Here is a 26,615-nt window from a genome sequence, read left to right as displayed (position 1 = left end):
TGCATAAGATAAATTGATCATCATCTCTTCATTTATTGCTATTGTCTTTTTCTTATACTTTTACTAAGTAGGGGTCACTTCCTACAACCAGTGCTTTCTGTTTTTTTGCTTTTTTTATAATCACATTCTGGAAAATTGAATAAGATTAACAAATTAAAACATGGTGCCACATATTAATCTGTTCAGTAACAGAAATTATTACAAACTATACTATTTTGGGTTCAGAAATCTTTCCTTACCTTTCTGAGATAGGCCTTGTTGACCTGATAATGACCTGAGATGGGTCTTGTTGACCTTTGGTAATCACCTGGGGCAGGTCTTGTTGACCTCTGGTAAACGATTTGTTGATATTTGGAATGCATAATAAATATATTGAGATACTTAACAACCCCACCTAGTTCAACTGTGATGCAATATGGGTTTAATATGAGATTTTCATGAGTAAATAACTGTACTGCTGTTGATCGTTAGTGTATTTATGTGCATATATATTTTTTATTTACTTTTTTTTAAAACTATGCTTATTTTTTTAAAGCTATTAAAAAATTGTACTGATCCGGACAATGTATTTTCTGAAAGGAATTAAATCTAATTTAATATTGAATTTTTAGGGGAAAAAAACTATGTATGACAAAGAAATGATAGACTGATTTTACTTCATTATATAGATTACATTTTGTCTCTAAATAAATTATATAATGGTATACTATCAAGGAATTACCTAGAGTTATAGATATATTTATTACAATTAAGAATATAATGGACTTTTGGTTGTGATAAGATTTCAATACCCTTCAGCATATTCTTAATTAAATGTAGTCGTTTCAGTGTCCCCCTTATCATTGTTGTTATCATTGCCAGGGGTGGTAGATACCCATCTGCAGATCAAGTTCCCTGGCAGGTACGATTCATGGCTGACAAATGCATGCATCAAATAACTCTTATCTGTGCAGGCTCAAACCTCATTAATCTGACCAAATAAACTTGCCATTTCAATTTTTGTTCATTGAACGCCTCTGTGCATGAAGAGCCATTCTGTTATGTTGTGGTTTGAGTTTCTTTTTTTTTTTTCTCTTTTGACGAAAAACATTTTCATCGATCTGTGATAAATTATTTTCTTTCTCTTTTAACTTTTTTCTCTTTTCACTTTTTTCTCTTTTCACTTTTTTCTCTAATCTTTTTTCTTTTATCTTTTTTCTTTTCTTTTTTTCTTTTTCTCTTTTCTTTTCCTCTTTTTCTTGCTACTTTCCATTTTCCCCCGCTTCTCTTTGCTTTTCTCTCCTCCTGTTACTGCCTAACCTCTTTTCTTTCACCCTTTCTCCGTCCCTCCCCTTTCACCGACTATCCTCTCTATTCCCTCCCCTCCTCTTTTCTATTCCCTCCTCTTCTATTCTTCCTCCCTCCTATTTTATTCCTCCCTCCTATTTTATTCCTCCTCCCTCCTCTTTTCTTCTTCCCCCTCCCTCCTCTCTTTTCTATTCCTCCCTACCTCCTCTTTTCTATTCCTCCTACCTCCTCTTTTCTATTCCTCCTCCCTCCTATTTTATTCCTCCTCCCTCCTCTCTTTTCTATTCCTCCTCCCTCCTCTCTTTTCTATTCCTCCTCCCTCCTCTCTTTTATATTCCCCCTCCCTCCTCTCTTTTATATTCCCCCTCCCTCCTCTCTTTTATATTCCCCCTCCCTCCTCTCTTTTATATTCCCCCTCCCTCCTCTCTTTTCTATTCCTCCTCCCTCCTCTCTTTTCTATTCCTCCTCCCTCCTCTCTTTTCTATTCCTCCTCCCTTCTCTCTTTTCTATTCCTCCTCCCTTCTCTCTTTTCTATTCCCCCTTCCTCCTCTCATTTCTATTCCCCCTTCCTCCTCTCTTTTCTATTCCCCCTCCCTCCTCTCTTTTCTATTCCCCCTCCCTCCTCTCTTTTCTATTCCCCCTCCCTCCTCTCTTTTCTATTCCCCCTCTCCTCCTCTCTTTTCTATTCCCCCTCCCTCCTCTCTTTTCTATTCCCCCTCCCTCCTCTCTTTTCTTTTCCCCCTCCCTCCTCTCTTTTCTATCCCCCCCTCCTCTCTTTTCTATTCCCCCTCCCTCCTCTCTTTTCTATTCCTCCTCCCTCCTCTCTTGTCTATCCCCTCTCTTCTTTTGTCTATCCCCTCTCTTCTCTTGTCTATCCCCTCTCTTCTCTTGTCTATCCCCTCTCTTCTCTTGTCTATCCCCCTCTCTTCTCTTGTCTATCCCCTCTCTTCTCTTGTCTATCCCCTCTCTTCTCTTGTCTATCCCCTCTCTTCTCTTGTCTATCCCCTCTCTTCTCTTGTCTATCCCCTCTCTTCTCTTGTCTATCCCCTCTCTTCTCTTGTCTTCCCCCCCTCTCTTCTCTTGTCTTCCCCCCCTCTCTTCTCTTGTCTTCCCCCCTCTCTTCTCTTGTCTTCCCCCCTCTCTTCTCTTGTCTTCCCCCCTCTCTTCTCTTGTCTTCCCCCCTCTCTTCTCTTGTCTTCCCCCCTCTCTTCTCTTGTCTTCCCCCCCTCTCTTCTCTTGTCTTCCCCCCCTCTCTTCTCTTGTCTTCCCCCCATCTCTTGTCTTCCCCCCCTCTCTTGTCTTCCCCCCCTCTCTTGTCTTCCCCCCTCTCTTCTCTTGTCTTCCCCCCTCTCTTCTCTTGTCTTCCCCCCCTCTCTTCTCTTGTCTTCCCCCCCCTCTCTTCTCTTGTCTTCCCCCCCTCTCTTCTCTTGTCTTCCCCCCCTCTCTTCTCTTGTCTTCCCCCCCTCTCTTCTCTTGTCTTCCCCCCCTCTCTTCTCTTGTCTTCCCCCCCCTCTCTTCTCTTGTCTTCCCCCCCCTCTCTTCTCTTGTCTTCCCCCCCCTCTCTTCTCTTGTCTTCCCCCCCCCTCTCTTCTCTTGTCTTCCCCCCCCTCTCTTCTCTTGTCTTCCCCCCCCCTCTCTTCTCTTGTCTTCCCCCCCCTCTCTTCTCTTGTCTTCCCCCCCCCTCTCTTCTCTTGTCTTCCCCCCCCTCTCTTCTCTTGTCTTCCCCCCCTCTCTTCTCTTGTCTTCCCCCCCTCTCTTCTCTTGTCTTCCCCCCCCTCTCTTCTCTTGTCTTCCCCCCCCTCTCTTCTCTTGTCTTCCCCCCCCTCTCTTCTCTTGTCTTCCCCCCCCTCTCTTCTCTTGTCTTCCCCCCCCTCTCTTCTCTTGTCTTCCCCCCCCTCTCTTCTCTTGTCTTCCCCCCCCCTCTCTTCTCTTGTCTTCCCCCCCCTCTCTTCTCTTGTCTTCCCCCCCCTCTCTTCTCTTGTCTTCCCCCCCCTCTCTTCTCTTGTCTTCCCCCCCCTCTCTTCTCTTGTCTTCCCCCCCTCTCTTCTCTTGTCTTCCCCCCCTCTCTTCTCTTGTCTTCCCCCCCTCTCTTCTCTTGTCTTCCCCCCCTCTCTTCTCTTGTCTTCCCCCCCTCTCTTCTCTTGTCTTCCCCCCCTCTCTTCTCTTGTCTTCCCCCCTCTCTTCTCTTTTCTTCCCCCCCCTCTCTTCTCTTTTCTTCCCCCCCCCTCTTCTCTTTTCTTCCCCCCCCCCTCTCTTCTCTTTTCTTCCCCCCCTCTCCTCTTCTCTTCCCCCCTCCTCTCTTCCCCCTCCTCTCCTCTTCTCTTCCCCCCTCCTCTCTTCCCCCTCTCTTCTCTTCTCTCCCTCTCTTCTCTTCTCTTCTATTCCCCCCTCTCTTCTCTTCTATTCCCCCCTCTCTTCTCTTCTCTTCCCCCCTCTTTTACACTTCTCTTCCCCCCCTCTTTTACACTTCTCTTCCCCCCCTCTTTTACACTTCTCTTCCCCCCCTCTTTTACACTTCTCTTCCCCCCCTCTTTTACACTTCTCTTCCCCCCCCCTCTTTTACACTTCTCTTCCCCCCCTCTTTTACACTTCTCTTCCCCCGCTCTTTTACACTTCTCCCCCCCCCCTCTTTTACACTTCTTCCCCCTCTTTTACACTTCTTCCCCCTCTTTTACACTTCTCCCCCCTCTTTTACACTCCCCCCCCTCTTTTACACTCCCCCCCTCTTTTACACTTCTCCCCCCCCCCTCTTTTACACTTCTCCCCCCCCCTTTACACTTCTCTTCCCCCCCTCTTTTACACTTCTCTTCCCCCCCTCTTTTACACTTCTCTTCCCCCCTCTTTTACTCTTCTCTTCCCCCCCTCTTTTACTCTTCTCTTCCCCCCCTCTTTTACTCTTCTCTTCCCCCCCTCTTTTACTCTTCTCTTCCCCCCCTCTTTTACTCTTCTCTTCCCCCCCCTCTTTTACTCTTCTCTTCCCCCCCTCTTTTACTCTTCTCTTCCCCCCCTCTTTTACTCTTCTCTTCCCCCCCTCTTTTACTCTTCTCTTCCCCCCCTCTTTTACTCTTCTCTTCTCTTCCCCCCCTCTTTTACTCTTCTCTTCTCTTCCCCCCCTCTTTTACTCTTCTCTTCTTCCCCCCCCCCCTCTTTTACTCTTCTCTTCTTCCCCCCCCCTCTTTTACTCTTCTCTTCCCCCCCTCTTTTACTCTTCTCTTCCCTTCCCCCCCTCTCTCTTCTCTTCCCTTCCCTTTCCCCCCTCTCTCTTCTCTTCCCTTTCCCCCCTCTCTCTTCTCTTCCCTTTCCCCCCTCTCTCTTCTCTTCCCTTCCCCCCATCTCTCTTCTCTTCCCTTCCCCCCTCTCTCTTCCCTTCCCCCCTCTCTCTTCCATTCCCCCCCCTCTCTCTTCTCTTCTCTTTTTTCTTGTCTTCTCTTTTCTCTTGTCTTTACCCCCCTCTCTTTTCTCTTGTCTTTTCCCCCCCTCTTCTTTTGTCTTTTCCCACTCTCTCTTCTCTTTTACTATTATCTCTCCACATGCTCTCTGCTTTTTTTTTACTGCTTTTTTTGTTCATTTGAAGAGTTTAAATATAAAAGAATGTTTGAATCAGTATAATGTGCTTGAATTATCAAAGATGTTGGTCTTAGAATCAGTGCTTAATACTCTACTGCAAAATAGCGAGCATGCTTTCTTAACAAAATATCATGTACTATTTTACCATTGTTTCCTTTTGGTGAAGATTTCCAATTTTCATAAGGTGCATTCATATTAGTTATATTCACAATGAGAGAGTGCCTAGATCGGTGATAGAGCATACATAGATCTAATTTTTGTAAACAGTCAGAAACAAACATACACAAATAATTTAGGAAGCAAAATGATTGCACACTATAATACATACACTATCTCATAACACCCATACACTATAATCAAACAAATCCCACAATTCATCAGCTGCAGATTATTTGATAACTCACTGAATAAAATGATCTTCAAAGCTAAATGAAATTTCTGAACGATGTTAAAGAACTGTAGGTTCACAGAATTTACATATACCCCAAACCGAATGAGAATTCAAGTAGAAATAGAAATATTATTTGGTTAAACCCACCATATGAGAAAAAAAGCAAAAACAAAAAATGAAAACAATTCGATATGATTTTTTAAAAATACATTTTCTTTATAAAAACCTTTATGAGAAGCAAATATGACATTTATATGTAAAATATAAAATTATCTTGTCGGATTTTCAAAGACAGATCTAAATAGTGTTTAAGCTGACAAAGTAAACTTTGCTTTTTACCAGACAATTATTTTCATTTTGTTATTGTTGTACCGTATTATTGACAATGAAACATGTACTTTCCAACATCTAAACTCCTGTGTATGACATCCATAAGTGAGACCTCTGTTTTATAGTTTTAGAAATTGTGGAATCTCTAAATTGTCATGACCCTAGGGTACACTCTTTCAGGTTCCCATTTATATTATAATTAGAATCTGTCATGGGTATGAAAACAAACTAAATTCAGTGCTGAGGTTATAATTTTGGGAGTTTTGTGAAATGATATCACTTAGTAGTGTTGGGATGATTACTTAGATTCAGAAATAAAAAAAAATCTGAACTTTTTTCATAATCAAAAATTTTAGCATAATTTTTTATTCTAAAAACAATTTTTTTAATATTTAAATATTTTAATTTTCCATTATTGTTACTAATGATCAATATTGATCTTAAACTATCAGTATCATATCGAACAAGATCATAAAAAATTCAGGTAAAAATGGCACAGGTAAAAAAAATAGATACAAATCGTACAATGAGTTTATCAAAATCTTGGATGCAATACATAAGTCATATAATACATAATTATCTACAGATTTTTAGGGGAGAGGATAAAAATTTAAGTCATATCACTAACTCTAAATCCGGGTAGAAACACCTTATCCCTTAAAAAACTCTTAACTCTATCAAACTCTAAATCCAGGTAGAAACACCTCCTTAAAAACAAACAAAATTTTTCCTTACCCTATCAGTGTCCCTACGTTTGAGTGGACCTTCCTAAAACTCCTTACCACTAACCCTAAGTTTGTTAAGTAATAGGTGTGTGTGTGGAGTATATTGTCTTCTAAACTATAGAGGAGGGAATCTAGCTTTCCCCTTCAAAAAATTATGCAAATTTATTTTATTTGCTTAGATACAAAAAAGTTAATACTTATTTTAAAATGTGGAAGGGGGCTTAAACCCTACTCACATCAATAGAGAAGAGAACCCTAGCTCACCCTTCCTCTCCACCCTCCCTTCCTCTACCAAAAAGAAATTAGAAAAATCGATTTTATTTGCTTGAATACAGCACAGTAAATTTTAAGATATTTTTTCTAAAATATTTGAAGGGGATAGCTTTTAAACAGGGTGGTAGCTCCTTTCCATACTTAGAGAAATCAAACTTTTGGATTTGAAAATGACAGAGCAATACTTGAATTATTTGGACCATTCTAACTATTGTTCTCGTTTTGAATACAATTCTTAAAATGTTTTGGATGATGAAACTTTATTCAGGTGTTATAAAAGTTTAGAATCTGCCATGTAATGGTCATAGTTGTGGCATTTCCAATAAATTAACCACATCCCAAATACTGGCTGACCAGAAACAGTGATCCAAGGCTACTTCTGCTTAGACTGCAAGCAATTTGTGGTTCCAGCAACAGACTTCGAAAAGGTGAGGGCCTAGAATCAGTTTGGCATCCTACTTCACCACCCTAAGCCAAATTTTGAGTTGGCCACCACGACGTTTGTTCCAGTCTGGTGGTGGTGTTGAGACAGTGACTTTATGAATGAAGGCAGCTGCATGGCTATGAAGGGTGTAATCAAACCGACAAAGGCGTCTGGGAAGGAGAGATTTTTGGAGGGAGTTCATCTTGAAGGAAGTGCAAACTGTACTGTTGGAGATAAACTGTTGCTAGCAGACACAATGCTGCATCCTTATCTGGAATCTGTACAGAATTCTAAACAGAAACCTATATTATACCATTTTTTGGTGCTCTCGTTTTGTCAGCTATAACCAGATAGAAGTCTTAAGTAATTATTCCATTTAAGCCCATTGTCAGAACCTAATATTCAGCATGGCATCTATTGAGCCTGGTAAATATAACTATCCCACTCAAATCTCCATGGTATATAAAAAATTGTACTCATTTTGTGGGGAAAAATAAAATCAATTATGCTCCAATTCATTCCAACTAGATGGCGAGTTTAAACATAGTATTGGAATCTATATTTGTAACACCCTGACTAGTATTGGACCCTCCCCCTGACTAGAGAAACAAAACTAGCATCAGACGACCAAGCCTTTAAGACTAAACATGCAACACAATATTAGCTCCTTGTATTTTCTCTATTGCTCTCCCTCAACCCAGGACTGTACCCTAATAAACAAAGTCTGACACCATAGATATAGCACTCTCCCTCGATACTAGTGCACAAGTGCATGTATTTGGTGACTTTAATGTCCACCACAGTAACTGGCTTGGATTCTCTACTTACACAGACATAACTGGTAGCACAACACATAGCTTCTCTATATCTCATTCCCTAACACAGACCGTTACATTTCCAACATGTTTCCCAGACCAGCAAGATCAACATGCCTCACTTCTAGATCTATTTCTGACCACAGTTTCCGATGATTGTATAACAAATCCCACAGAATGCTAATCACGCTGTGATAATAGTAGAAATCGCCCTAAATTCTCGACCCAAAACTCAACACTCACTGCTCAAAACAACAAGGTATTACAAAAAAGCTGACTTGGAAGCCATCAAGGATCTCATCAGAGATGCCCCATGAGGAAATATCTTTTCTCTTCCAGCTGAACAGTGCACAAATGAGACCACTGAATGGTTCAAAACTGCAATTGAAGCACATACTTCCACATGGAAATTCTATAGCAAGCCACACCCTCCTCAATGGTTTACTTCTACTTGTGCAGCTTCCGTTGCTCAAAGGCAGTTTGCGTACCACAGATTAAACCGACATAAGTAATAAGAAGTAATTATTATAATTAAATGACCTCCCTAAACACATACTTAAATCATTCGTTGACATCTATGCGGATGACACGACCATCTACGGCAACACATCAAAGGCTGTAAATGACAAAGTTCTCTCTGATTCTCTCTCCTCTGATCTCGAGCGCGTGGTTCAGTGGGGGAAGATGTGGCTGGTTACCTTTAATGCATCCAAAACCAAACTCCTATCCTTACATCATCAACGCTCTGATCCCCAGCTGGCATCAATTGTGATGGATGGCTCTCGTCTGGGTGAGGCCCCGTGTTTTGACAAGCTTCTGGGTTTGACCTTTACTCCTGATCTGAAATGGAACACGTACATCAAGTCTGTTGCCAAGGTCGCTGGAAAGATGGTGGGATCCTTCTACCGCTCCAGAAGATATCTCACTACTGATGCAATTCTCTATCTATATAAAAGCCAAGTACGTCCAAGGATGGAATACTGTTGCCATATCTGGGCAGGAGCTGCTAAAAACAGCCTATCCTTCCTTGACAGAGTACAAAATAGACTTCGTGGCTTAGTGGGGGATGCCCTTTTCTCTACCCTGCAACCTCTCTCCCACAGAAGAGACGTTGCGAGCCTATCCTTATTTCATCGTTATTTCCATGGCAGGTGCTCGTCTGGACTCCAATCTCTGGTCCCCCCTCGGCAATCTTTCACGAAAAACACCCGTCTAGCTGAATCCACTGTGAAAAATTTCCCCCACTCTATATCTGTGCCTAAATCAAAACGCGGATTCCATGAACAAAGCTTCTTTCTTAGAACTGCACGCCTGTGGAACTCTGTTCCGTCTGCCTGCTTCCCTCCGGACTACAACTTGGATGTCTTCAAGTCCAATGTTAACAAATTCCTAATGAACCGCCCCCTTAATTAAACACTTCATCAAATCTCCACACTAACGTAATGTACTTGCAATAACCCTTATCCCTGAGTGGCTTCCGGGCCTTGATAAGTGGTGATCACTGTGTAAAAAAAAAAAGAAAAAAAAAGTAATTGTAAGAGAGGAATAGCGACAGCTAAGACAGAACTCACTGAAACGAGAAAATGCATTGAAGCACAGAAATTAAGAACCCATGATTTTGAAAAATCTACAACAGTGTAGTAAATAATGGGCAGTCAACAATTCCCCCACCATCAATCATGAGGTTGTTTGCATGGCAACTGAGAAGGCTAACCTGCTTGCCAGTCAGTTTCCTTCAAACATTGGGCTCGGCACACCACTCCCTCCCTGACTTTCCTTTGTGGACAGACGCCACACTAGATGATTTGAAAATCACCCCTTCTCAGGTACATGGTATCATAAAAAACCTAGACATCTCAAAAGCATGTGAACCTGATCTTATCCCAGCTGTGCTATTTAAAAAATGCTCCACTGAGGTTTCTCTAGTTTTCTCCAAACTTTACACCAAATGCGTTAACGAATCTTGCTTTCCTGACTACTGGAAAACCGCTTCTGTGGTACCAGTTTTCAAGAATTCTAGCAAAAAGAACTGACCTATTAACTTATCACCCCATTAGCCTTCTCCCGCTTTTCACCAAAATATTTGAGTCCTTAATTGATCAAGCCCTAGTCCATCACCTTACAGCTTCTAAACTCCAGACCGACAATCAATATGGATTTAGGCAAGCCCGTTCCACAGCAGATATCCTAACTGTAATCTCTGAACATATATACGGTTCATTGGAAAAAACGGGCGGGTAGAGCAGTAGCCCTCGATATATCTAAGGCTTTTGACAGGGTATGGCACGATGGTCTTCTAAGGAAAATTAGATCACTGGAAGAATACATAATGTAATTAAATCCTTCTTAAGAGAAAAATCCAGGTGGTACTCAATGGTCATACATCTAAACAATACAATATAAATGCAAGAGTACCTCAGAGGTTTATCCTTGGACCTTTTAGTATTCTTGATATTCATAAATGACCTCCCTGATAAAATTGTTTCTGAAATGAGTATATTTGCTGATGACATCACTCTCTATAACAGATATGAGGGGAAAACAAATGAACACATATCCAAGGAAATGGCAGAAACACTAGAGGATGACCTCCAATCCATAGTGGAATGGGAACAAAAATGGTTGGTCACATTCAATGCTGCTAAGACTAAGCTTGTTTCCTTCAATAACTACAAGAAATCTTCTCTACCACCAATAGCAATGGCCAAGAACACATTACCTGAAAGTACTTCCTTTAAACTCCTCGGCCTGACATTTACAGGAAACCTGAACTGGAATAGATACATTGAGAGCATTGCCAAGGCTACTGCGAAGAAGGTGGGCTCTCTCTACTGTGCTAGAAAACTACTTACACCTGAATGTATCCTCTACCTCTATAAGGCCACCATTCGCCCATGTATGAAGTACTCAAAAGAGGGTCGCCAACCTGATATGTCCTGAATTGTTATCTAGACTTCAGCCTCTGTCCCATCAACAAAATATTGCATCCCTCTGCCTGCTCTACAAGTACTTTAATGGTGAATGCTCTGACAAACTACAAGCACTTGTACCCCCTCGACGTAATACCCCTGTCAAACCTGACAAGCAGCGTAATCCCACCCCTTCACAGTAAAGATCCCTAGGCATAAGAAAGCCTTCTACTCCAATAGTTTCTTCTCCAGAACTGCTAGACTTTGGAACTCCTTTCTGGGATTCTGCTTTCCCAACTGTACTGACATGCAGAAGTTCAAGTGTAATATGAACAGACATCTTTCTACTCATCTCCCTTCATAATATCCCTGCAACTTATGTACCCAATAGTAGCCCCCTACTTCAAAGTGGCACTGTGCTGTGTTTGGGGTGAAAAAAAAAAGTGTGTTCACAAAAGTGCCCACTGATGAGGCTGACGGTTGTATGGGATAAGTTTTCAGATATTTTAGTGGGAGAAACATGCCTGTATCATAATACAGGGTAAAACGATAAAATTGTTGCCCTAAAGAAAATACCACTACAGCTTTATTTTAAATTTTTTTACTTTTATTGATAAAAATTAATTCAGGAAACTTGATTATGTAGTAGAGTTGACATTTATTCAATGTAGCCACCTTCGGCTTCAATAACTACCTCGATACAGGTTCAGAACTGGGAGCTTGCTTTTTCTACAAGCACTGGCGTGGGCTCAGTGAATACTTGGTGGGTGGCAGTGATCAGGTTGGCTTTGGTGTTGTGAGAGGTCATATTGGTGATGTTCTCGACGTATAACCAAATGAAGTGGTCCAGCAGGTTCAGGTCTGGGAAGGAGGAGGGTCAGTGAGAGAAGGGTACAAAGTCTGAAGCCAAGCCTGGGTCTCTTTGGACTTGTGGGCTGGCGCCGAATCCTATTGCCACACCCAGGATCTGCCAGCAACCACTTAATTACATTAAGTGATTACCACACTCTTTCAAGCTGACTTCGAAGATGTGAAATAGCATGATGTGGCCCTCACGTGTAACCACACCAAAGAAAGACCATAACCGTGGCCAGAAACTTTGTTTTCATTATTCTGGGCACGTCCGATTATTCATGGCAATCCAGCGATGGGTTTTGAAAGTGGTGGCAATGGTCCTTTTGTCAACAAACCCAAAAAAGTGGTCAAGCAGCAAATATATAACAAATGTTAGCAAGATAACTTACTCTTCTACCTTCCTCAATAAGTTTTTTTGTTTTAACTTATTTTAAAGCGTTTGTTAAATTTGAAACCCAATAGTGCTAAGCACTTGTTAAAATAACAAAAATGAGACAAGAGTCTCATCTTTTGAAGTGTCGAGAATCACCCAAAACTCAAAAGGCAAAAACAAAATACTAATAGAAGTCCACCCAATAAACATCACAGTGGTATTTATTGGGTGGATTTCTATCTGTATTTTATTTTCGAGTTTTGAGCGATTCTCAATACTCCAAATGTGACAGCCTCGTGTCTGCCATCTGGGTTGTTATTTTAACTTAAACACTTGGCACTACTTGCGTTTCAAATTTAATAACCGTTTTAAAATTAGTTAAAATGAAAAAAACGCATCCAGGTAGGTGGAAGAGTAACTTATCATGCCTTTGGTAACATTTATTTGTTATATATTTGATTACTTTTTCAGTCTATTGTTTACAGTAAAAAATGTGATACATTCTTTTTATCGACTCATTTGCTAAACTGTTATACTTTGAACATTTTTAGATCATACATTTCCCATCTCTATATTGATATAAGTAACCATTTTTTGAAAGTCATTGTCACAAAAGTTTTTTTTTTTTAAAGATACATCAATAACTGAATATGTTGACTATTTATTATTAAAAAAAAAAATTAATTAAAAAAAATCTGTTTTGCAATGAAGCTACATAACCACAGCAATAATTTGGATTTATTTTGTAACTTATTTTTTACCAAATTATTGCCTATATAATAATACTAGCCTATATAACTATTGCCTATATAATAATAGCAGACGTTGGCCGGGATTGAATCGGGATCGACGAATGTTTCACCCTCTAATACTTTTTTTGTCATCAAAATCAGTGAAATCGCCAATTTTTCAATCAAATCGATTAATTGCCTGCTCTAGCTGGGGACCCATCATGGTGCACCAAGAGGAAGCTTCATATGCCTCCCTGCAGTTACTTAGTCCACAATACATTGCTGTCTACATTGCACTGTAGAGAACCTACTGTTGATTTATATAAAAATTATTTTATATAATCGCTTGAATTAATGTTTAAAATGGATAATTCAAGTATCATGGTTCAGTTGTGCTCTAAACAGAAGCATCCATTTTGAACGTACATCTGTCTTATCAAATAACCTACTGTTGATTTTATACGCTGAGCCCTTTTGCTTTTGCGGTGATAAAGCTTCTCAAATACACGTGTGATGTTAGGTTGTGTATTAACTTTGGTCAAAATCAGACTTCCTTCTTTAATTAGATTTTTCGAATTATCAGTTTTTGATACTTATCAGAAGCATTCTGATAAAAAAAATAAACCTATCTAAAAACAGTCCCAAATGTACACTTGTGTCATTTTTTTTAATTGGTTCAACCGTTTTGAAGTTCATAGGGAACACACTCACAAAGTTTATTTTATATGTAAGTAAAGCTAGAAATGCAAAGACAATTTTATGTTTTTAAAAGTTTGTATCATCTAATCATCATAGTTAATTTAACTTAATGAATATTGCATTAGTAAAACTTCTCATCATGACACTATAATAAATTCAATAAATTTTGTTAATTCTTGCTAAATAGCAGTTGAATTTATTTTGTATTAACCAACACAAAAGCAATGTATATGATTGCGGCTAACATCATCATATAGTACAAATCCAAAGATTCTATTGTTGGCATTGGTTTACCAGATATTTTCTAGTCAGAATTTTTTTCTAGAAAGACATTGGGTACTTGCAGGCAGGATCATGTAATGGTTGTCAACATCCTAAGCGAAAGCGATTTTTTTGTGGAATGAACTGGATTCGAACTTGGAACACCCAGATTATCAATCCATGTTATTAACCACCTAATCATTGTTAGCTCCCATTATGAGTAATAAAAACAATTTAGAGTGATTACACACAATGAAAACATTGAACTATGTCTTTTCAGTTTTGTTTTGTTTTGTTTTGTTACTTTTCTCTTTGAATTTATTTTCTGTTTTGCTTCCCCCCCCCCTGTTTTTCATCTTTTTTCTTTTTTTACACTAGTATTTCTCCTGTGTCTTTTTCTCTCTTTTAGTCCTAATTTTTCCCCCTTTTTACCTCTTGTTTTCTCTTTTTATTCACTAAATCTTAGTGTTTCATCTTTTAGAGTTGCTTGTTTTTCCTTTCACCTTTATTTCTTAATTTCTTTGATTTTTTCTTCTTTTTTTAACTATTCCAAGATTTATTCGGTTTTCTTTTTCTATGCATGGTGTTTTTCATTCTTGTCTTCTGTTTTTTTTCTTTTCTTTTTTCTTTTCTTTTTTTTTTCTTTTTTTTTCGATTTTGATAAATTAATGCTCACTTTATTTTTCTTTAAGCACAATTGGCACCTTGGCAAAACATTAACTGATTCAGCAGCCAACAACTGCCTTAAACATCACAACTGATTCAAATTTTAAAATCCCCAAATCTGACCTTAAAACCTATTAATACATATACAATGGAAAAATGACAAACTTGCTGAAATGAATTTCCTCGACAACAAATTATACAAGACAATTCCAAAAAGAAAGAACAAAACACTAAACATAAAACAAGTCATACTAACTGAATGCCTACTGGACACTGCCCTCGAATGTCTAAGATTTCTCTGTACAGGGGTTTCTCAGGACAATTTGGTATGAGGGTAGTTTTCTCTAGAAATAAATCTTAACCTAGTATTCAAAACCACATAATACTCGCAGCCCAAATAAGATCTCCTCAGTGTGGCTAACTCACACTGGCTTTTACAAGGAATGGTGCACCTTCTTGAAATGCTGTTACTTCAAGTATCAACACGGGTCTGGATACTCCACCAGACTAGATGAATTCCAATCCTGGAAACTAGTAAGACCAAAAAAAAAAAAGAAAGATATACTATAACATATTAAAATGGTAAATTATGGGTGGAAAAAAATGTTCTCAACTTTTTTTTTACTCACTCGGTGTTTGAGAAATAAAGAACGTTAATTGAACACTCGAGTATCTATGTATCTCCTATAAAGTTCAAATGTTATCCCCATAAGCATAACAATATCAACAATTTTAGTAGTGTAAATGCACAAAACTTTTAGCTATTTTTGACTCCAGGTCAAATCCGGTTGTCAGTTCAGTTGTTAGTTTGATCAGCCCAGTGCCAACGTTTATCATTCCAGTGTTCCATTCGTATGTCCCAGGACAAACCTAAACTGTTCAGAGCAACTTTCTGCACTTTTATGCAATTATTGAACCCTTTTCAGTGAAGCTTTTCTACTATATTTTAGTGAAATTCAGCTTCATTTTGTACTAAAATTTTATGTGAACAAACTTGCCTTTTTTAGGGAAACTCAACCATTAGACTTGTATTCCATTTTTTAGAAGTTCGATTAAAGGAAAATAAAATGTAAGAATAAAAGAAGGTCATGCACATTTAACCCACTCCTATCTTGAAAAGAGAAAATAAACCCATTTCAATAGCATGGCATACCACTCACAATTAAAAATGTTCTAATTGATTGCATGGATTTTGTAGCAATGAGGAATAGTTTATATAAAGAAAAACAAATCATTAAAGATCTATTTGATAAAACAATCCCCCACATCATACTTAAAAAAATTAACCTTTATCAAAAACTTTTAAAAGAATATATGAATTGTATGTTAACTAGAGCATGAAGTAAAGGCCCTCCACATCCATAGATACTTCGGATAAAATGACCCAAAAACTGCCATAAAACTTAACAAAACATATTTATAAAGTTTTAGGCCTATCTCTACCAGATAAAAATAAACCGAAAAGAAATAGCACGATATAATCTCTACTGAAATATAAAAGACACTTTGTGTGTGTGAGTTCATTCCCTATGAACTTTTTAAAAATTTCACACAAATGTACTTTATGTATCTGGGAGTATTCTTAGATAGATTTTGTATCTCATTGCTTCCGATAGGTATAAAAAAATAATTTTAAAATTTGATTAAAGAAGGAAGTACAATTTTGGCCAAAGCTAACTCTTATACAGCCTAACATCACAAGCGTATTTGAGGAGTTTTATTGTTGCACAAGTAGAAGGGTCCACTGTATAAAATCAGTAGTAGGTCCTTGATAAGACAGATGCGTGTTCAAAATGAATGTTTCTGTTTAGAGCCCAATTGAACCATGGTACTTGATTTTTGCATTTTAAACTTTTAATTTAAGCCATTATATAAAAATTTTATGAAATCAACAGTAGGTTCTCTACAGTGCAATATAAACTACAATGTATTGTGGACCAAGTCACTGCAAGGAGGCATGTGAAGTTTCTTCCCAATACACCATGGTGGGTCTCCAACTAGAGCAAGCAATTGATCGATTTGATTGAAAAATGGGCGATTTCATTGATTTTGATGATAAAGTATTGAACATGTGGAACATCTGTTGATTCTCATTCAATCCTAGGCAACGTTAGGTCTCCCTGCTAGTAAAATATTGTAATAGTATAGTTATTCTTAGCTACTACTGAGATGATTAGAAATCACATTGTGTTATAGTAATTATAAACTCGTGATTTCTAAAAAAAAATTATAATATTTTGATGAACAATAGGCAACCACAATTCCCCCACTATAAGCAACTGATAAGGCTGACCTGTTTGTCTAGTGGCTGACATAAAACTTCATCCTTGACTGTTCAATTCTCTCCTGCGCCCCCTTTCTTAATTTTTCACTACAGAAACTGCAGATGTTCTGATCATCATTCAGTAATGTTTAAAAATCAGTCAGAAGAATGCAAAAAAAAAAAAAAATTCTGTATGGGCATTAAAAATAGTTGTTCTTATTTATTGAATATTAAATATTATTAAATGAATCATTTTAACTGTAAATTCGAGTTTCAGTTTTAGATAAGCATGACAGGTCAAATTCGATGGCTAGCTTATTTTCATTTAGCTGACACATTTCAAGCCTGCTTTTTCCCAGTTTTACATGCATAATACTAACTAGATTTTAAATAAAAATGATTCCTTGTATAGGAATTTATAACAAACCACAAAATAAACTATTTGTAGTCCATACTGATGTTTTTCCCCCTATGTTCTTCAACCCTGATGATTAAACATTAACCATCATTCCTTCCCATGTCCTGATTATCATAAAAACCTTGTCACATTCAAAGCATGTAGACCAGAACTTATTTCTACTTTAATAATAATGATAGTAATAATAAAGAAATGCATTATTACACTGATCCCTTTTCTCTCCAAACTCTATAACAAGTGCCTTGCAGAATCTTGTTTCCTTTCTAGCTGGAAAATTGTGTCTGTGGTACCAGTTTTCAAAACCGCTAAAATAACTCCCCTGCAAAAATATAATTCCAGAAGTCTGTTCCTGCTCTTCGCTAAAATCTTTGAATCTTCAATCAATCTTAACAATGCTGACCAACAGATATTTAGGCCACCCTATTACACTGCGAATATCCTTGCAGTCATCTCTGAGCATATACAATGGATAAGGCAGAAAACGCTAGTAGTATTTGATAGATTTGATAGTTTGTCATAAAGGGTTTGTTTTTTTTTTTTCATAAAAATTAACTGATATGGTGTTACTAGATTAATTTTTAATATGTTTTTAGTTAAATGGAAGACACACTTCATTCTTAGTGACTGTAACACCACATCAGCACTGATCATATTCTTCCACATGTATCAGGTCTGTTTTTCGCAAACATCGATGATCATAGCTCACCAGTCTCCTCTAGACCGTTCCACCATGATGTCCTTTGCAGTATAGTACCTAAACTAGGTTGCAATTACTTTGCTATAGGGACTATGCTCATACAGTTGGTCCATTGAGCTATTCACTGATAATAAGATTAAAACACCAGCTCTAAGTTCACAACAGAAGAATTGTTTATTCATTTATCTATTGCAGACTATTATCTCATCTTTTAGTTGTTTCACAACGTTTCAGCCAACTATTCATCTGACCTTCATCAGGTGGTAACTTAGCTCATCGTGGTTACCACCTGACAAAGATCAGAGGAATAGTTGGTCGAAACATTGTGAAACGACAACTGAAAGATGAGGATAATAGTCTGCAATAAATAATCATCTCAATAAACATTCCAATTGATTAAATAAGAAAATTGTTTTCTAATATTATACTACTTATGTGTATCAATATCTATAGGTAAACTAATTAGCATATTGCTTTGCAAAAGAACATATCGTTATTTATTCTTATTCAATAGTCGTTTTCATCTTAATATAACATTTTTATTTAAGTAGATTTTCAATATCATTCTTAGCGTGTCAGGTCAGTGGAATGTCCTGCTTAGCGTGTCAGGTCAGTGGAATGTCCTGCTTAGTATGTCGAGGCAGTGGAATGTCCTGCTTAGCGTCTCGGGTCAGTGGAATGTTTTGCTTAGCGTGTCAGGTCAGTGGAATGTCTTGCTTAGCATGTCAGGTCAGTGGAATGTCTTGCTTAGCGTGTCAGGTCAGTGGAATGTCCTGCTTAGCGTGTCAGGTCAGTGGAATGTCCTGCTTAGCGTGTCGGGTAAGTGGAATGTTCTGCTTAGCATGTCGGTTAATTGGAATGTCTTGCTTAGCGTGTCAGGTCAGTGGAATGTCTTGCTTAGCGTGTCAGGTCAGTGGAATGTCTTGCTTAGCGTGTCAGGTCAGTGGAATGTCTTGCTTAGCGTGTCAGGTCAGTGGAATGTCTTGCTTAGCGTGTCAGGTCAGTGGAATGTCTTGCTTAGCGTGTCAGGTCAGTGGAATGTCTTGCTTAGCGTGTCAGGTCAGTGGAATGTCTTGCTTAGCGTGTCAGGTCAGTGGAATGTCTTGCTTAGCGTGTCAGGTCAGTGGAATGTCTTGCTTAGCGGGTCGGGTCAGTAGAAAGTCTTGCTTAGCAGGTTGGGTCAGTGGAATGTCCTGTTTGTTTAACCTGTCGGGTCAGTGGAATGTGCTGCTTAGCGTGTCGGGTCAGTGGAATGTGCTGCTTAGCGTGTCGGGTCAGTGGAATGTGCTGCTTAGCGTGTCGGGTCAGTGGAATGTGCTGCTTAGCGTGTCGGGTCAGTGGAATGTGCTGCTTAGCGTGTCGGGTCAGTGGAATGTGCTGCTTAGCGTGTCGGGTCAGTGGAATGTGCTGCTTAGCGTGTCGGGTCAGTGGAATGTGCTGCTTAGCGTGTCGGGTCAGTGGAATGTCTTGCTTAGCGTGTCGGGTCAGTGGAATGTCTTGCTTAGCACATCCTTCTCTCAGACTTTGGAAGTTTCTCTTTGTTTCCTGTTTCCCTGACTGTACTTACCTGCTGAAGTAATGCAATATGAACAAACATTTTTCTGCTCAACTCCCCACAGTCTCCTGTTGGACACAATCCCAAATAATAGCCTCTTATATTCCAAGTGGCAATAGGCTGTGTTTCGGGTGAAAATGAGTGTATATTTTACTATTTGGCAGTCAGCTATTAGCATTATGACAACATTGGATCAAACAATGGTATGTGGCGTTATACTTTCAGTATCCTAAAGTGCAATTTATTGGTATTTGACATGTTAATATAATGATATTCTTTCTCAGATGTTAATTTATTTTAAGTTCATTAGTATTTTGTTATGGTCTATCATTAGTATCACTTCAGTATTTTCTTGACTTAAATGCACAAAACATTGATGTTTATTCCTTTCCCTTTCCAAAACTCGGTGATATCCTACAAAGCCGCAAACATTTGTTCTCTACAAAACAACCAAACTAAATACAATGGATAAATATTTGAAGATATAAAGAACTTGAAGCATAAAAATATTTGCAAAAAAGTGATTGAATCCTAGAAAGCTTGATATGCTATAAAACAAAACATTCAAACCAAACATTGTATATCAATATTTGAAGATATAAAGAATTTAAAACAAAACTTTTTTTCTAAAATTACAGGATCCGGCATTAAATAACCTGAAAAGAGTTGATATGTCATAAAAATAAAACAAACCAGTTTTTTCTAAAGAAGTTTTAGACTTTCATTTACAGTTTGTGATGCTACAGAAAAAAAAACTTTTATAGTCCTGAATATTTTTTTTACCATTTCCCTGTCTATAGACAAAATATAGATATGTAAATGTACTGCTTGAGATGCAAAGTTAAATCAATTGAATGTATTTTTCCTATTTTGTTAATTATTTACACTTTTTTTCTGCTTTTTTGATAATCTATTTCGTTTTTATTTTCCAGCTGAGAAACTCTCTGGAACGCAGTGGAGAGAACAGTTATATAAAGATTTACAACTAACCCTCGATTGGAACAGACCTGACCTTGCTTTTTCTGAAATATTCCAAAGAGATGATTTTGCAAAGTTAAAGGTAACAGAATTACATGAATAACTTACGACATTTTCGTTTTTTTTTTAATTTTGAATACATTTTGAAGACAACTGAGTTGTCCTCACTGCTAGAACGAGTGGGCTTAATTGAAGTAGCAGTAAACACTCAGATGGTATTGCCATCTTAACTGAAAAATTCTTTGTAGCACTATAATATCCATGTGGTAACCTTAACATTTTCTGTGGTCTTTTTCTTAGTCTTCTCTTCTAGCCATGTTGTTGTCTGTCATATTGGCATTATTTTGGAAAACAAACTTTTCAAGAAACTGACAACAAAAAACAAACCTTTTCTTGGCATAAAAAGACCCCCAGAAGTTGAAATGCTGTTAAACAAAACTCATTTATTGTTGAGAGAGTATGCAAGGATTCACAAGTAGATATATATATATATATATATATATATATATATATATATATATATTAAAACGATTCAAAAGAAAAGAAATACAAACTCCAACACATTCTGCAAATATCCATTGCAAACTAGGTGTATGTGTGACACCATCGACCCTCTACACACGTGTTTGTCAGACAGTTAATCAATTCCCCATCTTTTTCTCTCTTAATTTCCCCTCTCTGTCCTGCTCTAAGTAAATCTGTCGACCTAGTCCACAAATTCCAAAATTTCATCATGACAAGTTTCAAGAAAAAATACACGATTAAACCCGGTTCTCCAACTTCCAACGTAGACCCCTACTACCATGTCTCCTTCTCCAACATCAGGGGTCTTCATTCTAACCTTCCAGAGGTTGAAACCCAATTACAGGAGACTAAACCAGACCTTTTATTTTTAAGTGAAACTGGCATTGGACAGGCTATTTCCCTAGATGAGTTTGCAATTACAGGATACTCTAACTTAACTTCTAAATCTTACCCCCAAGATCGCCATGGGCATGGAATATGTGCCTATATTAAAGATAGCTTTCCATGTGGGAGGGACATCTCCAGGGAAGATCCTAACTTACCCTATATGTGCTTCCGGGTTGCTTTAGCTCACACTACTGCATTTATATTTACTCTCTATCGCCCCCACAACAGCGGAGTTACTATCTTTCAAAGCATATCTGAGAAAATTGACCAAGTCCTTTCTACTTATCCTTCAGTTAACATTCACATATGTGGAGACTTCAATGTTCACAACGTCGAATGGTTGACCCACTCAAACAAGACCGATGATGAGGGGAGGTTCTGTCATGATTTCTCCATTGCCTATGACCTCACTCAGATTGTTCAGGAACCTACCCGTGTGCCCGATAATGACGGCCAGTATGCGAGCCTACTAGACCTTTTTCTCACAACTTGCCCTGAACTATGTTCAGTTTCTGTTCTGTCGCCTCTTGGATCTTCCGACCACTCTGTTGTATCAATTAAGATAAAAATGAAATGTAATAAGTCCCCAGACGTACCTCTTCATCGTACAGTATATCGATACACTAAGGCTGACTGGGATAGCTTCCGTACATTTATATCTGATCTACCTCTGCATTCCATGTTTAAAAAGGATGTGTCCTCTATAGTATTAGACCTAACTGAATGGTTAATTGTAGGTATTGACCATTTCATACCCTCTAAAAAGTTTCAGCAAAAACCTAACAGCCAGCCATGGTTCTCTCTAGAATGTGCTGCTGCCATTGCGCACAGAAATCACTTTTTCCACTGCTTCAAACGTAATAGATGTATGGAAACTAAAGCCGTTTTCAGGACTGCCAGCAACCATTGTAAGAAAGTAATAAGGAACGCAAGAGTGTTGTATGCTCAATCTGTTAAGTCCAAAGTAGCTGAGCAGCGGCTTGGTTCCCACCAGTTTTGGCAAATAGCAAACAGAATCCTGAACAGAAGCGTGTGCTCCATCCCAACTATTATCAATGGACCTGAGGTAATCTCGTCAGCATCAGACAAAGCCAAACTCTTTGTCAAGAACTTTGCAGCTAATTCTACCCTTTGCGACCAAGACCGCCAACCCCCAATATTTCCTCCTGTATCAGAAAACACGCTATGTGATATACGTATATCTGTACGTGATGTTGCCAAGCTAATCAAAAACCTTGATTCCAGTAAAGCAACTGGCCCTGATGGTATTCCAATTATAGTACTCAAAAAACTTCAACCTGAATTAGCGCCCATACTTACAAAACTGTTTAAACGTTGTCTTAAGGAGAATAGTTTCCCATCTCCCTGGAAAATCTCATCAGTATGCCCTGTATTTAAGAATTCAGGTGATCGCTCATCCCCCTCTCAGTACAGGCCAATAAGTCTCCTGTGCGTCATGAGTAAGTTGCTAGAATCTGTGTTAAATACAGAAGTAATCAAACATCTCAACAAAAAATAACCTTCTTAGTGACACTCAATATGGTTTCCGTTCTGCTAGATCTACAGCAGATGTCCTTACAGTTATATTGCATAGGATTAGCAAATCTCTCGACGGTGGCAATCTTTCTAGGGCAATTGCTCTTGACATATCTAAAGCCTTTGATAGGGTATGGCATAAAGGTTTACTTCATAAGATCGCTAGCTATGGTATAGCTGGAAAAGTCTTCTCAATTATTAAATCATTTCTTTCTGATAGGTTCATAAGAGTAGTAGTTGAGGGGCAAAAATCAGAAGCTCACAGTATTAATGCCGGTGTCCCTCAGGGATCCATCCTGGGCCCAACTCTTTTCCTGATCTACATTAATGATCTTCCAAATCATATCCTTACATCATTTGTAGACATTTATGCTGACGACACTACCATTTATGGTAGCACATCTAAGACAGTAAACGACCAAGTTCTCTCCAATTCTCTCTCCTCTGATCTTAAGCACGTAGTACAATGGGGAAAGGAGTGGCTCGTTACTTTTAATGCATCTAAAACCAAGCTCCTCTCTTTACATCATCAACATTCTAATTCACATTTGTCATCAATTGAAATGAATGGCTCTCGTCTTCAGGAGGCCTCAAGTTTTGACAAGCTTCTGGGCTTGACCATTACTCCTGATCTTAAATGGAACACGTATATCAAATCTGTTGCCAAGGCCGCTGGAAAAATGGTGGGATCTTTCTATCGATCCAGTAGATATCTCACTGCTGATGCTATTCTCTACCTATATAAGAGCCAGGTACGTCCAAGGATGGAATACTGTTGCCACATCTGGGCAGGAGCTGCTAGAAAGGACTTGTCCTGCCTTGATAGAGTTCAAAATAGACTTCGTAGCCTCGTAGGAGATGTCCTTTTCTCCTCCTTGCAACCTCTATCTCACAGAAGAGATGTTGCGAGTTTGTCTCTGATGTATCGTTATTTTTATGGAAAGTGTTCAACTGAGCTTCAATCTATGGTCCCCCCTCGCCAAACTTTCACAAGAAACACTCGTCTAGCTGTAAACACTATCAATAATTTCCCCCACTCTTTATCTGTGGCTAAACCTAAACGTAGATTCCATGAACAAAGCTTCTTTCTTAGAACTGCACGCCTGTGGAATTGTCTTCCGTTTTCCTGCTTTCCGGCTGACTACAATATGGTTGTGTTCAAGTCTAAAGTAAATAAGTTCTTGATGAGCCGTTCCATATAAGTTATTAAATTTACCAAATTTTCATTACTAATGATTACTATATTGACCAATTTCTACTGTACACTCTTTAACCCTTATCCTTGAGTGGCCTCTGGGCCTTGATAATGTGGTGATGCCTTTGTAAAAAAAAAAAAAAAAAAAAAAAAAAAAATCTCCTCCAAGCCACAACCTGCATTCGATTGAGTCTGACTGGTCACATCTGCTGTTGAGGTTGTATTTGTAAGTCAGTCAATTCCCCATTTTCACATTTCCAAACCACACTGTCTGACTGGCCACTGTCCTTAACTGGACCGTTGCCAAATGTAGCAAACCGAAGACAACTGTTTCTAACTAATGAATTGCCACACCCAAACTACCCATAAACTAACTTTAAATATATATATATATATATATATATCTACCTTTAATTGTCATTTATCCCAAAATAACTGGCACACTTTGCTTAACAATACTATTCTTACTTTCTTGTCTGTTTCTTCATGAACAATTTCCTCCCCATTGTTCTGCTGATAAACTTATTTCCTCTTTTTTGTTACATATTTTTTTTTTTTTTTTACTTCCGAACACTGGGAGGGATGCAATGTCGATAGTTTCACAGTACAATGATGGTCTTGTTTAGATATTAGAACAACACTAACAAAAACACTAATTATGAATATCTTTCTTATCTGTTAACACTCTCATCATTTTTCATTTTCTAATTGTCATTGTATTTTGTCTTTTAAAATAGAACATGGTCCATACATGCAAATTACTAACATCTATGAAATCCCTGATTCTGTGCATGCGCTTTTTTTCCTCTTGCAAATGTCCACTTGATAAGCAAGACATTATGGACATTTAGAATCCAGTAAATGTTCATTAAAATCCTGCATCCTGTGTCAATACTCTTTAAATTAAAAATGAGACTCCACTGCTTTTAGATGATTACATGTAAACAGCGTGGAAAAAGTATGTGCTAAAAAGGAATTTAAAAATAATTTAAAATTTAGATGTAATGCATACAAATATCTTGCTCATCTCGCATAGTTCTCTGTAGATATTGTTCCAATAGTAGTCCCTTATGTCAAAGGTGCTATGTTTGGACTGAATGTGTGTGTGTGTGTGTGTGTGTGTGTGTGTGTGTGTGTATATATATATATATATATCAATATGCAACCAGAAAACAAAATAATTTCTTCCCTTGACGTAGAAAGTTTATTTACAAATGTACCTGTAGTAGAAACAATAGATATAATTATCAAGAACATTTATAATAATCCATCACTCCCCCCACTTAAAATTAACAAAAGAGTTTTTAAAAAATTGTTACTAATTTGCACTACAGAAGTACCCTTCTATGACCACAATGGTAACATTTATACTCAAATAGACGGTGTGGCAATGGGATCAGTCCTCGGACCAACCCTAAGTGAATTCTACATGGCTGACTTAGAGAACAAAATATTTAAAAACAACATAAAACCCCCAATTTATGTACGCTACGTGGATGACATTCTCATTTTAGCTGAAAATAATGAACAGATACACCAATTACAGCACCTCTTTCAAAAAAATTCAATTTTAAAATTCACAGTAGAGTTAAATAATAACAATAAAATTCCATTTCTTGATGTCCTTATTGATACGTCTAATAACACTTGTAATACATCTGTATATAAAAAACCAACTAGCATAAACTCTAGCCTCCTGAACTTTAAAAGTGAGTGTCCACAAAGGTACAAAATAGCCATAATAAAAAATTTACTAAATCGCGCTAAAATGATATCCTCCCCAAAAAAAGCATTGCTAATTGAAATAAAAAACATTAAACAAGTACTCATCAATAATCATTTCCCCAATTACATTGTTGATGAACAAATAAAAAAAAATGCTACAATCTTCCGATAACCAGAATAATAACGTTAGCCAACACCGCAATGCAAACCCCATTAATATATTTTACTAAAATCAAATGACGCCTAATTTCAGAATCGAAGAAAATGCAATAAAAAATATTATACGAAGATACTTGACGCCTGTTGACAGTAATTTTAAAATTAAATTTATTATCTATTATAGGAAATTTCGAACACAAAACCTTGTGGTTAAAAACAACTCTTCACCGGCGATAAAAACGTTGGAGCAAACCAATGTAGTGTATAAATTTAAATGCTCTATTGGAGAATGTAACTCCAAAAATAATACATACATTGGGCATACAACAACAACGTTGTCCCGGCGAATAACTATGCACCTTAACAACACAAGCGCGATTTACAAACATTTAAAAAAAGAACATAGCTGTCCCCCCTCCAATGTTAGAAAGGTCCTCGTTGACAACACAAAAATTATACAACGGGAAAATAATGTAAAAAAATTAAAGATTCTTGAAGCGTCGTACATTAGAACTCTTCAACCTAATATAAATGACATTGCATTTCAAAAAAGCAGTAACGTTCTGAAATGTCTTGCGTAGTCCGTGTTGGACGGACTTTGTACATGGTGTCTACGAACTTGCTGGTTTTAACACTCGAATTTTTAATCGACTTTTATTCTTAATCGACTTTTATTTTAACTCATCACTGACTATATATATTTTAGTTTTCATTTTGAATCCTCATTTTCGCAATCCTGTATTTTTAACACCTGATGATGATTTGTGGACGAATCGAAAGCGCTCGTAACAGCAACATGTATGGATCCTTTATTAATATTTTTGATTTTGAAACAAAAAAGACAATACGAAAAATTGAAAAATTAAAAAAA

The 26,615-nt window shown here is 37.9% G+C and overlaps 1 protein-coding gene across 1 annotated transcript in view; it reads left to right on the top strand.

Moving 5' to 3' along the window:
* Positions 1–26,615, top strand: part of LOC145254538 (transient receptor potential cation channel subfamily M member-like 2) — a 401,110-nt gene that overhangs the window by 247,539 nt on the left and 126,956 nt on the right. Inside the window, exon 9 of the mRNA XM_080113067.1 lies at positions 20,172–20,299. Within this exon, the coding sequence (XP_079969193.1) occupies positions 20,172–20,299 (128 nt within the window). The remainder of the gene's footprint in view (positions 1–20,171; positions 20,300–26,615) is intronic.

This window comes from Euprymna scolopes, chromosome 3 (genome assembly GCF_053919585.1).
Source record: "Euprymna scolopes isolate OS-2025 chromosome 3, ASM5391958v1, whole genome shotgun sequence".
Lineage (NCBI taxonomy): Eukaryota > Metazoa > Mollusca > Cephalopoda > Sepiida > Sepiolidae > Euprymna > Euprymna scolopes.
This window is presented reverse-complemented; position numbering and strand designations above follow the sequence as displayed.